The sequence below is a fragment of the Hyperoodon ampullatus genome, assembly GCF_949752795.1.
Source record: "Hyperoodon ampullatus genome assembly, chromosome: 7".
Lineage (NCBI taxonomy): Eukaryota > Metazoa > Chordata > Mammalia > Artiodactyla > Ziphiidae > Hyperoodon > Hyperoodon ampullatus.
This window is the reverse complement of record NC_136920.1, coordinates 5,542,150-5,555,298: the sequence shown is the minus strand read 5'-3', so window position 1 is coordinate 5,555,298 and position 13,149 is coordinate 5,542,150. Positions and strand designations below refer to the sequence as shown.

The 13,149-nt window shown below is 50.6% G+C and overlaps 1 protein-coding gene across 1 annotated transcript in view; it reads right to left on the bottom strand.

Moving 5' to 3' along the window:
• The window catches only part of SHANK2 (SH3 and multiple ankyrin repeat domains 2), a gene marked incomplete at both ends in the record, with an annotated part of 469,126 nt that overhangs the window by 444,576 nt on the left and 11,401 nt on the right, over positions 1 to 13,149 (bottom strand). The window contains one exon of the mRNA XM_079709253.1: positions 2,948 to 3,151. Coding sequence (XP_079565379.1) covers positions 2,948 to 3,151 — 204 coding nt within the window. The remainder of the gene's footprint in view (positions 1 to 2,947; positions 3,152 to 13,149) is intronic.

The window sequence follows — 13,149 nt, the reverse complement described above, 5'->3', positions numbered from 1 at the left end:
TTTCCAGAGCGACCACCTTATCATCTCCTCCGCTCCACTCCAAACAAAAGAGCAATCCCACAACAGACAAAATTCCTCGGTGCCACAGACCAAAACTTGATATATTTTTTTTTTAGGTGCCAAACTAAACCAGTGAAATCAGAAAGTCCCGTGAAACGCAGGCTGCACCCAGTTCCTGGATCACGTGCACCGTCGCAAACGGTAAGTGTCCGCCTTCTTGAACTGACCTGACAGGAGGAGACGCAGGCCGTTTTAGGACTGTAGCCCTCAGATTCTAGATTCAACCAGGACAGCACATTCTGGGCACGGCCGTGAATCTCCCTATTGCTTATCTTCATGCATCACGGCTCTGAGGCTTCAGAAGCCACTGAGAGTGACATGAGGGGATATAACAGAGTTTGCTAACTTGACGGATCTGTAGGAATTCAAGTCAATGGGTGCTTTTTCAGTTATAAAAAGAAATATGCTAGGGTCGATATAATCTCTTAGTAGGGGGGGGACACATGGAGGAGAATGTCATAAATTTCCACAGTCATAAATGTTTACAGCTTGTGGCTAGAGGGATGCAAGCTCAGAAACACACATCCTTTTCTTGCTCTTGCTCTTTTCTCCGTGTTTCATACGTAGCCAACTGTGTTTTACTGCCACGATCCAAGGCAAAGAGCTCAGATCCAGGCTGCCCCTGCTGTGTCCACCTCCAGGCCCGGCTCAGCCCCACACAGCGGACCACCTGGCAGGATGGTGGTCCAAGGAGATGCATGAACATACATGCAAATGACTCCTTCATGGCAATGAAAGCTGATGGCAGGAGCAGCTGCAGCACCCACCAATGCAGGTGCTCGCCCATCCCCAGGCCTTACACTAAGACCGCTGTCCAGAGGAATAGCTCACCCGAGCCTCACAGCCACCGAGAAGATGGTAGTAATGTTCCCCCGATTTCAAAGCTGGGAATCTGAGGCTCAGAGAGGCTGTGGGGTGGCATGTAGGGTCCCACAGTGGCCAGGACCGGACCAAGTCCATCTGATGTCACAGACCACCCGTCCACATGGGGCAACAAATGCTCACGTGCTCGCCTCTCAGCCTCGGCTGCCATGAGTCCCTGGATGGGACAGCAGAAGGACACGCGTGCCGGCTGCCCTGAAAGCCAGGACACAGCCCTGCCCAGCTCCCGCCGGGCTCTCCCAGGCCTCCTCTTGCTCGGCTCTCGGGGGCTGGGGGACGGGCCCGTGTCGCCTCCTCCAAGATGCTTTCTGATCAAGGGTCGGCTCCGGACTTCCTGTTCTCCCCCTGTTTTACTGTCTTTATAGAAATTATCAGCCCCCAAATGAGCTGTTTGTTTACTGTTCCTGGCCTGTTGTCTCCTACAGGAGCGTAAGCTCCATCAGACCAGAACCTTGACTGTCCCATGCACGTGGGCCATGCCGAGAAAGGGGCCGGTTGTGAGCAGGCCCCCGACAAGGGGTCTTTCAATGGACACCCAGTTCACAGGTGAGCAAACTGAGGCCAGAACAGGGAACCACTTGACTCCCCAGGGGCATCCCAGCTTTTCCTGATGGAAACTCTTCTCTCTGGTCCAACACACGTTGGGGGGTCTCAGAACCTCAGCTTCAAAGTCACTGTCAGACCTGGGAATGTGCAGATGAGGTGCTGCCGTGGTCCAGGATGTCTCTGACTTCAGACCAACCCCCTTCGAGGGCCCAGATGCCACCCACGATGCCACACTCACAGGCTCTCACTGTTGACTAAGCTGAAACTAATACGATCCCTTGATAATAATAGCGACGTATGGGGTCACAGTAGAAACGACCACATTTCCACCTACTTGTGTCGCTGTCTTAATAATTGTGGGGCGGGGGAGGAGGGATAAACTGATAGATTGGGATTGACACATACGCACCACTATATATAAAACAGATAACCAACAAGGACCTACTGCACAGCACAGGGAACACTACTCAATATTCTGTAATGACCTATGTGGGAAATGAACCTGAAAAAGAGTGACTGTATGTAGATGGATAACTGATTCACTCTGCTGTGCACCTGAAACTAGCACAACATTGTAAATCAACTATGCGCCAATGAAAATTTTTTATTTGTTTTTATTGGAGTATAGTTGCTTAAAAATTAATTTAAAGATATACCATGTGGGGCTTCCCTGGTGGCGCAGTGGTTGAGAGTCCGCCTGCTGATGCAGGGGACACGGGTTCGTGCCCCGGTACGGGAAGATCCCACATGCCGCGGAGCGGCTGGGCCCGTGAGCCATGGCCGCTGAGCCTGCACGTCTGGAGCCTGTGCTCCGCGATGGGAGAGGCCACAGCAGTGAGAGGCCTGCGTACCACACACACAAAAAAATAATAATAATAATAAAAATTTTAATATACCATGTGGAAATACCATATGTAAACTCAGGGTGCAGCAAGCCCAGGCTCCCCAGGGCAGAGCCGGGGGACACACGTTCTGTGGATGTAAGGCTGCCGGGTGTATGCACCCACCACTTCACAAGGCAGCCCAAGAACACGTGACTGGCCACAGCAGCTCAAAGAGCCCACAGGTCATTCCCGGGAGTCATGCTTCTGACAACAGCTGTATGGCCATGGGCCACCCTATGCCCAAGGGTGGGGCGGGGGGGAGGTTCAGGGAGGTAGAAGCAAACCCCATTCTGCATCCCCAGGGCTCACAGCTCCTGGTGACGCGAGCCTGAGTCACACCCACGGTCTGCTCACACCAAGGTGTCCCTCCAACAAGTTCATCCAATCCATAGTAGGAAAACAAATGGCTAAAAATTGCACACTGGTCCGCAAATCACGACAAAATCAACTGCGACCTTGAGAATGCACACTACTGTTTTGAGCTAAGGGCGATTTCCCAGTCCGAATCAAATGTGGAATTGGGGGAAGGTCCTCCCTCCGCCATCACGCCCAGGCTCTGAGGCGGTGACCAGTACCTCCAGGGAGGGGATGCCCCTGCCCGCGGGCTGCGGGTACGCGCGCAGAAGCCGCTCCTCATCCAAGAACTTGCCGTCTCGCCCGTCGCTCGCCGGCTGGAACAGCCCGTAGTTTAGGACGTCCTTCAGGCTCTGGTTCAACGAGCACAGAATCCGCTGCTTCGCAACCCACACCGTCGCATCTGGGTTAAATCGAATGCACTTCTGTGTGGAAGGACAGAGACCCCTGGTTAGTGGTGCAGGATGCCAGCCCAGCACGTGGTCAGAGATGCCAAAGGTTCCGTCCTGAGAGCTCCTCTGAGCTTTGGACCCCCTGGCTTTTCTGGATGAAAAATACGACCTTCTTGTCGCTTCGGTAAATATAAAAGGGGAAAAGCTCAGATCAAGTCACTGATTCTGTGGCCTCAGCTCTCACCATTGGCTCCAATCTCTGGGACCAGCCGTGTTTGCTGGTCATCACGCCCCACCACCTACTGCTTTGGGCAGTTCTCTCACTTGTACGAGCTTCTCAAACCTCCCTGCTTGTTCAACACAGACTGTTGACCCGCACCCCCTCCAAGCAGACTGTCTGAGGCAGCGGGTCTAGGTCGGGCCCCAGAAGCTGCATTTCTCATAAGTTTCAAGGTGATGCTGCTGTAGCTGGTCTCGGAAACAGACTGAGGACCATGGCTCGAGCGAATTACAGCGCGGCTTCGTTTTTACCCCGATCGCTCCCTCCTGGCACCTCAGGCCCAGGTGGGCATCTCCTCTCGTAACCTCACTGATGGGAAAGCCCAGGGCACAGGCGTCAGCGCCCCACCCCCGACTCTGAACGTAACAGCTGTAAAAACACTGACACCGCCCCTCCCAAACCAGGAAGAACGGCAATTATGAAGAATGATTTGATTTAGAAATCGTATCAGTTGCCGTGAAAGTTAATTTTTGAAAAAGTTAAATAGTACAGACGGTTCCTGCAAACCAACCACGAACACTTTTCAAGAACAGGGCGGAGCTGCTAAGAACCAGAATGACACGACTTGGTCACGTTCCCAGGTCCCTTCAGTAAGACCCGCCAATAAGCCAGGAAAACAAACGTTAGGCCAAATCTGCTTCTGACCATCACTTCTAATTTTTATTGAATTAAAATTATATTCTACTGCACGGCCATCAGCACGGGCTCAAAAATGTGCTTAATCACTGTAAAAGCGTTCAGAACGACGAGGTTTGACTGCGTATGAGGCTGGAACCAATTCTCTGCAGGCGGATTCTGCTCGCCCAAGGATGCAAAAGGCCCTGCTATCTCCCCGACCCTCTGCCTCGGGGGAGCCCATCCCTGCTGGTAAGAGGATACCGCTACTCTCAACAACAGGTTGGTTGAGCAGGCAGCCCGGAATCCCACTGCCAGGAAACCCGACCCCACGGGCATGAATGTGCCGTCTGTCCCTCTCCGATGGCAAAGACTGAATTCAAGAGTAAGGCTCAGAGCTCCTCTCGGGGCTGCGAGGCTGGGTGGGGGCTGGCTGTTCGCTTCAGTGACTGCCAGCTGCACCCCTGCCATCCTCGGGTGAATGAGAAGACTGTCTGGAAACTCCCAACACAACAGCTGAGCTGTATTAGCGGTGACCAAGGAGGGCCGTGGATATCTCGCCAATTCCTGCTTTGAGAATCACTGTTGGCCTCTGGTTCCAGCTACATGGATACATGAACTCAAGTTCCTTTAGAGACCAGCATCCAAAGAGGGCCTGAGGCTCCCTCCCTGCGGTGGGCAGAAAGGAGCCTGCCAGCAAGTGGGTGCTGAGCGGAGCACGGTCTGAAAACTGTCCCCCGGGGGATCTGTGTGGCAATTGTAGATGACCCCAGAGACTGGTGTCCACTGCCACGTAGGGGGCAGGGCTGGGGATGCTGAGTCGTGTACAGGCCAGCCCAGCACAATGAAGAAATGTCCTGCTCCAAAAAAAATGCCAAGAGGGCTCCACTGAGAAACTGCTATAGAAGCAGCAGGAGCTCGGAGGTCAGAAAGGCTTGGATTTCCAACCCAACTGCATACACTAACCTCGTGATCCTGGGCAAATTTACCAACCCAGTGGTCCCCCTGTTTCTGTGATGAAAACCATGGTAACTGCATAACTTGCAGGGCAGTTGTAAGAAGCAGACGGAACATATATAATACATGTCATTATGGGTTGAATTGTGTCCCCCCAGAAGATAAGGGTTCCTGCCCCTTAAGGGGCTCAAAGCCTAGTGGGGTGATGATGATGGTGGTGTTGAAGATGGTGGTGTTGATGGTGGTGTTGATGATGTTTATGGTGATGGTGATAATGATGGTGGTGTTGATGATGGTGGTGTTGATGATGGTGATGTTGATGATGGTGACAGTGAACATAATGGTGATGACAATGATCATGATGATGACACAGTCGTGGCTGACATTTATTGACTCCTAAATGCCAGAAACTGTGCTATAACTATATTTACCTTCAACACAACCACGAGTGGAGAGTCATTATTATTATAATCATTATTATTGATATAGTGTGATTATTATATTAATAACTATAATTAATATATAATTATATGTTAAAATACAATGTAATAACAATGATTACTATTCCCATTTTCTAGATGAGGAAGCTGAGCCTCCGAGACTCACGTATCTACCCCAAGGTCGCGTGTCTAGAAAATGGTGGAGGTTCAATCCGAACCCAAGTTGAATCGACCCGGCTCCGAAGTCCTCGCTATTTAACTGACACGTCATTTCTTCTCTGTGCACGCGGCACCTCAGTGCGGACAAATTATAAAATATCAGACGTCTAGTCACTGAGAAAACGGAAGAGAATACTTATGTTCAGGTCCTCTGTGGACCAGGGAGATACTGCCTTCGTTCAGATTTTCCAATTACCTGTCAACTTGCCCCAATGTTAAATGTTGACAGTTACAAGGGAGAAGCCGTTTCACCTCCATAGCAAGGGACACTATTTGGGAGATGCTAAATAACTTTTTTCAAAGAAGTAAAGGCTACGCTCCGAGATACTTTTAAAAATAGACAACGTCACAGGTCTCAAGGCATGTGGTGCTGTGGAGATTAGCCGCGGACATGTCTCCCAGAAAAAGCAGGGGAGGGAGCGCCACGGACGCGGTGTCCTTTCTTCCACTTAACAGCTGGGCTTCAGGGAGGATGGACAAAAGAAAACCCCCGAAGGACAACAAAGCACTTCAAAGATTTTCACTCTGGTGTGAATTCACAAGACTAACTAAATCTTGGAACAGGCTCCTCAGCCAGCAATGGTGACCGTGGTGGACCGGTGGCAGGACCCTGGACACAAAGGAAGGTGCTGACCATGAACCTGAGTTCACCGAGCAGGGAGACGCAGGGACCTGGACGCCAGCTGACAGATGAGTGGCTCCAGTGTGGGCTAAGTGATGACACCAACCTAACAACTCAACCCCCAAACAGATGCCTCCCCATCGTCCCTCCCTGCCCCTCCCCCTCCCGCTTCTCGATCTCAGCAGCTGCCCCTCCTCCCATGCCACACACCCAGGGGGACCTCTTGACTCCGTCCTGTCCCGCAGCTTCTGGATTGGTCTGCATTAATCCACGACCTCGGGTGTGTGAGTCCTCATCTGTCCCACCTCCACTGCCCAGCAGCCCCAAGCCTTTCTCACCAGGTCACTCCAGCGGCCACTGCACTGAGCTCACCCCACGCCCCTCGGGCCCACACAACCTGATTCCCTGAGTGGCCGGCAGGGTCCCCTCTCCAGCCAATAACTCCCCTCGTCCTGCCTGTCGGTACCACCTCTGCCCTGGCCCCAGCCCCACACACGTGTGCGCTGGCACACACACACATGCACATGCACATAAAAACATACACAAACACACACATACACACACAAACACATGTACACAAACATATAAGGACACACAAATACAAACACACATATATACCTGTACATACACACAGCGAACACATATACACACACATACACAGACACACACACATATGCACAGACAAACACACACACACACACACACACACTCCAGCAATGCGCGGGCAGTCCTCTGGAAAGCCAGGCCACGTGAGCCCCCAGCCTCCAGCACCTGTGCACCTGTGCTTCCAGCTGGCCGTCCCCTCCCCACCTCGTCTACCAGCTGAAACTGCACTCACACCTCCCACGGGGTCAGGGACTCACCCTCTCTGGTCTCCCAGCTGAGCTGACTGCTGAGCTCCCCAAGTTGAACCCACAGCCCACGGACCATTCAAGCTAATCCGGCTGCCCCCTTGCCCCCTCCTGTCCAGCCTGCAGGTCACAGCCTCTACATCCTGCATTTCTTGTCTCCTGGGAGGTGGGACACGCATGTATTCCTCCTCCTTTTCTCCTGACACTCAGGTAGGAGTCAGTACCTGTCACTCACTGATCTCCTGCTGCGACAGCCTAAATGCCAAGACATCCAGATCCATCTCAAAGCCACCCAGTGGGTCTGGCTGAGCTGGGTGGCTTAAGATACAGAACACTTGCAGGAGGATGTAAGGACATCTCCAAGACCCACATCAGAGCGCTTCTCGCTTACATCCTGACAAGCATAGCGCTCAACACGGGATCTGGGTGGTTTGGAAATGGGAGGGGCAGAGACGTGCACTCTAACAGAGAGAGAAGGGGTTGTGACCGGCATCAGCCTGGATGACAGGAGGGCAGCCCGGCATCCAGGAAGCTCTGAGGACGCCCGCAGGCCAGCTTCAGCATCCTCCAGAGGGAGGCACAGTCAAGCCCAGGTAACCACCTACATCCTCCTCCTCCTCCAAGATGCACCCATTCACATCCCCCACCCTCTCCCTCTCCCGGATCCTGGCACCACCGGCATTCAGCGGGCGAGAGCACTCCCTGGCCCTCTGAGCTGCTGCATGACGACAGGGTTTACATCCTTTTCTTGGCAGAACCATACCTGATATCCATGCAGCTCAGTGGATGTCACTGGAAGTGAACTGCACTGAATACAAAGTTCCATACATGGAACCGTCCTAGGTGACAGAACCCAGCAGTAAAGCAAGGTCCACCCGTGATCAGGCGAGGATGGTGGGAGCTACCATTTCTGGGGCCCCGCTTTGCACCAAGTGCACGGAGACCTCATCAGCTCCTTGAACAATCCAAAAATCCTGAGAGGAGAGACACACCACCAAAGTGAGCAGAGCTGCGGTCGGCGTGCGGTCAACCCACACGAAACTCTGGCCCTTCCGCTAGTAGAGCTCATGGTCAAACTGAAATCTACAATGAAGAGAGTGAGAGAAATTCTACATGGTCAACGTGAGCTGGAGCTATTCTGCAAGATATGAGGCTAAACCTGAAATATCTTGACTCAAGGGGAGGCACCCTGGTCCTGAAGACAGAGAGAGGCAGGCACCCAGCCTGGGTCAACCACGTAAGACCCTGGATCTGTGTGTATGAGTCAGCTTGGGCCACTGTAACAAAACACCACAGCTGGGGAGCTTAGACAACAGACATGTGCTGTCTCCAGTCTAGAGTCTAGAATCCAAGATCCAGGTGTGGGCAGGGCTGGTCCCTCCTGAGACCTCTCTCCTCAGCATGTAGACGGCTGTCTCCTCCCTGTGTCCTCACGGGGTCGTCCCTCTGTGTGTGTCTGTGTCCTGACCTCCTCTTCCTATAAGGACAGCAGTCTTATGGGATTAGGGCCCCACCCCAGTGACCTCATTTTACCTTATCCATCTCCTAAAAGATCCTCCTCTCCAAATACAGTCACCTTCTGAGGTGCTGGGCGTCAGGACTCTAACATATGAATTTTACGGGGACACAAGGCAGCCCATCACACTGTGACCACGGCCAAGCCTCTGCCACACACAGAGGGCCACACTGGGCCATGTCTGTGTGGCCAACTAACTCACAGGATCCACAGAGGGTCACACAACCTGGTGCTTTGGGGTCACGTGTATCTACCGGAGGGGCTGGCCCGCAGGGCAGAAGCAGGCAGAAGTTGGACAAAGCTCTTGTGATTCACAAAAACACGGCGAGAGAATTTTATGTAAGAGAGTAAATAGCTCTCCAAATCTGTCCTGGGCCCTGCGAAACAGAAATGATGACAATGGTTGTTTTGTAAGATGTCAGAAGGGTAAGACGTGTCTAGACAAAGCTTGAGGAATGGTAAATATTACACTGTGTAAAATGTCTGTTGTTACAGTGAGCTGTCTGGAGGCCAAGGGAGGAAGCATCGACAACACGGGTTGAATTACACCATCTATTCAGATCACCTCCTCCGCCACATCTGCTCACTCAGGGTCCTCAGGTGAGACCTAAATCCAGCTCACTCTTGACTGCCTCCCAGAAAAGGCGAGAAGAATTGGGGGGAGGCCTGACAAAGCATTCAGGGGTCCTGGTGCTGAGGGAGCCCCCTGCATCACCCCCGTTCACCTGTTCAGGATACAGGGCCGGAAACACGGACCCCAGTGCATTCAGGAGGAACGCAAGATATTCTGAAAGAAACCCCAGTTTCTGAGCACATCGTTCATTACAAAAGAAGCTCATTTCACATCATCCTCAATTCTTTCGGGATGCATTTCAAAGACCCTTAATAAACAGAACTTGCCGGGAGTCATTTAAAGGTGCATCGAGGGGTGGCTGGCCTCTAACAGCTGTTCACGTGCCATCTGCACACCTGCAAACCTCTGCCCCCCCAAACTGTGAGGGGGTGGTTTCCGAAGGCAATCATCCAAATGAAACAATGCTTTTTGCTGTGGACAAAGACCCACCAGGCTGTACCTGTGGTGGAAAACATGGAGATGCTGGCACGGGTAACACATGAAAGGATGTATGTGGAACGGGGAAAACGGTGGGTGACTGTGACCGAGAAGAACAGCCTGGCCCGAGGAAGCTGAAGGCCGGGAGCCACACTAGTGCTTCTGAATGTTTAAACACTAAAGGCCAAAGTGGCTGTGGATTAGGGTTAGGGTTAGGGTTTTTCCAATCGGAACAACATTTTTCAAAGAATAAAAACTTGACAGCAGCCCTGGATGCTTTAGTGAAGTGGTGGGTGGACCGTGCATCCTGGTGACCTTTAAGGGGCCAGCTAGTGGTCCTCTGCGGCTGTCAAGGCCATAGTCACTGAGAGGCACTAGTTGGGCTCTGTCAGAGATTCACACCCTCCCTGGAGGTGAGTTCACTTTCCTCTGTTGGTCCCCACGATTTCAGGCAGGCTCAGAGCAAAGCAGAGGATATGATGATGGCTAAAGAGGTCCTTCTAGAAGCAGTAAGTGGAGGTGGGTAAGAGCAGGCAGGGGAGAATTAAACCGTCCTGACCGCAGACACAAAGCACTCACTGTGCGCCCGCCAGCCCAGCAAAGAAAGCGTGTCAAATGCACCCTCTTCTCCTTATGTTCTCCTGGAGGAGGTGTGAGCAGCCCCAAGCCCAAAGAGGAATGCCGTAAACCCTAGGAACTGCTCCCCACGTCACACAGCTGCCAGAGGCGGGTCTGGAATGAATGGACCAGAGGACTGATGAGTTTCAACTTGGTCCCACTGCACCGGACGGAGCCGCAAATCAGGAGGGTTCACCAGGCGGGGCCACGAAGTGGATTCCAGGCAGTGAAAGGGAGATAGGGGAGGTGGTGGCCGCATCACACAGGGGCAGAGGCTGTGCTGACCAAGTGGAATTAAGAGCTCCTGTCTGTCCACCCAGAAAGGAGGACTGTGAGAAGAACGGTCAGGACTGGGAGGGAAGGAGCCACGGAAATGCAACCACAGAGCAAAGGTGCTAGAAAAGAGCCTCACCCTTGGCGTTAATGCACAGAATTAAATTCTGATGACTCGTGCGCCCTTATTGCCACTTTCTGGATCATTCTTATCAGCCCGGGACATCAGGGAAGGAGGAGAGCTCTGCTCTTCCCGAGGGTGACCTTTGAACCACAATATTCTCACCACATTGTGGGATTTACAAAGCTTTTGACAGAATGTGTACTAATTCCAGACCCAGGCATTAGTTTCTTGAAAGGATTTAAGCGGGTTTTGACAGTAAGCTTAAGCAGAAGAGCTCACCAAGCCAGACATGCATCCCTTGGGCTACTGAGACTGAGTGAGCTGGCCTGATCACGCTCATGTACGGAGCGTTAGCCTCACACCTAACAGGAAGACGCAGCATGGAATCCTTACAACACACAACACTGGGGCTGGTTAAATAGGCTTTTCGCTTCTTGATGGTACATATGAAAATAAAGCTCCTCTCAGCCTTTAGCAAGCTGCCCCGTGACATGAATGGTAACCAACAAATTCAGGGCCTGACTTGCTTGCGGGCCTTTCACAGGAGGGCCCTTGAGCTTTCCCCCGACCCAGCAATCCCACTACTGGGCATATATCCTGAGAAAACCATAATTCAAAAAGAGTCATGTACTACAACGTTCACTGCAGCTCTATTTACAATAGCCAGGACATGGAAGCAACGTAAGTGTCCATCAACAGATGAATGGATAAAGAAGATGTGGCACATATATACAATGGAATATTACTCGGCCATAAAAATGAACAAAACTGAGTTATTTGTAGTGAGGTGGATGGACCTAGAGTCTGTCATACAGAGTGAAGTAAGTCAGAAAGAGAAAAACAAATACCGTATGCTAACACATATATATGGAATCTAAAAAAAAAAAAGAAAGAAAAGAAAAGAAAATGGTCAGAAGGACCTAGGGGCAAGACGGGAATAAAGATGCCGACCTACTAGAGAATGGACTTGAGGATATGGGGAGGGGGAAGGGTAAGCTGGGACGAAGTGAGAGAGTGGCATGGACATATATACGCTACCAAATGTAAAATAGATAGCTAGTGGGAAGCAGCCGCATAGCACAAGGAGATCAGCTCGGTGCTTTGTGACCACCTAGAGGGGTGGGATAGGGAGGGTGGGAGGGAGACGCAAGAGGGAGGGGATATGGGGATATATGTTTATGTATAGCTGATTCACTTTGTTATAAAGCAGAAACTGACACACCATTGTAAAGCAATTATACTCTAATAATGATGTTAAAATTAATTAATTAATTAATTAAAAAAATAAAATGATTACCTTGTTTTGGCCAAAAAAACCCCAAAAAACAAAAAACAATAAGGACAATGAGGCTGATTATCACCACATCACAGAGAAAATGGAGGCAGAGGGGAGTCAAAGGGTGTGGGGAGGTGGGCTCTCTCTGGCTTTACCAAGCAATTAATGAAACCACAAGATAACAAGGTTCCGTGCTTTTACCCCCCAAAGTGATCCAAATGCATATGCTACAAACGACATTAACAGACTTGCTGAAAGTAAAGATCAAAGATCCAAACCATATATTTCTGTAATGCCAAAAGGGGAGATGGATGGATGGATGGATGGATGGATGAGTGGATACATAAAATAAATAAAGACAAATCTTAAAAATATAACATCAAGTGGAAAACGTAAGTTATAAATGACATGCCCAGTGTGATACCAGGTATATAAATATTCATTTTTACACAACAACAAAACAGTATATAGAGATCACTGATACATATAAAAAGAGGAAAAGGGACAAGAGGAATTCACAGTGAATCATGGCAGTATCTGCCTCTGAGCAGAGGGGCCTGGGCAGGAGGGTGAGGGAGACTTGGGTTTTATCAGAAACATTTTAACCCTATAATTGAAAAAAGACAAAATGTTAACCACTGTCAATTCTACATAATAAACAATAAAGCTGGTATGTATGATATTATTCTTTGTATTTTTCCTATATTTTAAATTTTCTCTAAATGAAAAAAAGATACACCAATCTGGAACCTAAGGCGTTCCCTGGCCTCTTGGGGGCTTCCCTGGCTGAACTGGCATTGGCCCTGGGCCATACTCCACGCCATAAACCAAGTTCCTGAACAAAGAACATCATCACCGTTAGCACCTTCTGCCCATCAAGTCCTCTTTGATGACTTTTTTAGGGCAGAAGATATACTCAAGTCAGGGTCATGTACAACTAATTTTCTAATCAAGTCTAAAATCCCAAACACATTTCCTTGTGGTCAGCCAACAAGCAGGCGAGGAAGGAAAATCTGGGACAGGAAAATCTGAAAACAAAATGGCAGCACAAAAGACGAAAGAATATTCTGATACAAGAGTCTCTCACCTCTGTATTGCCTGGGCTACTGGGTGACCCGTGAGGCCATTTAATGGAGACATTTAAGGCATCAATGAGATAAGCGTTGTTTTCAGGGGAAGACCTAGCGGG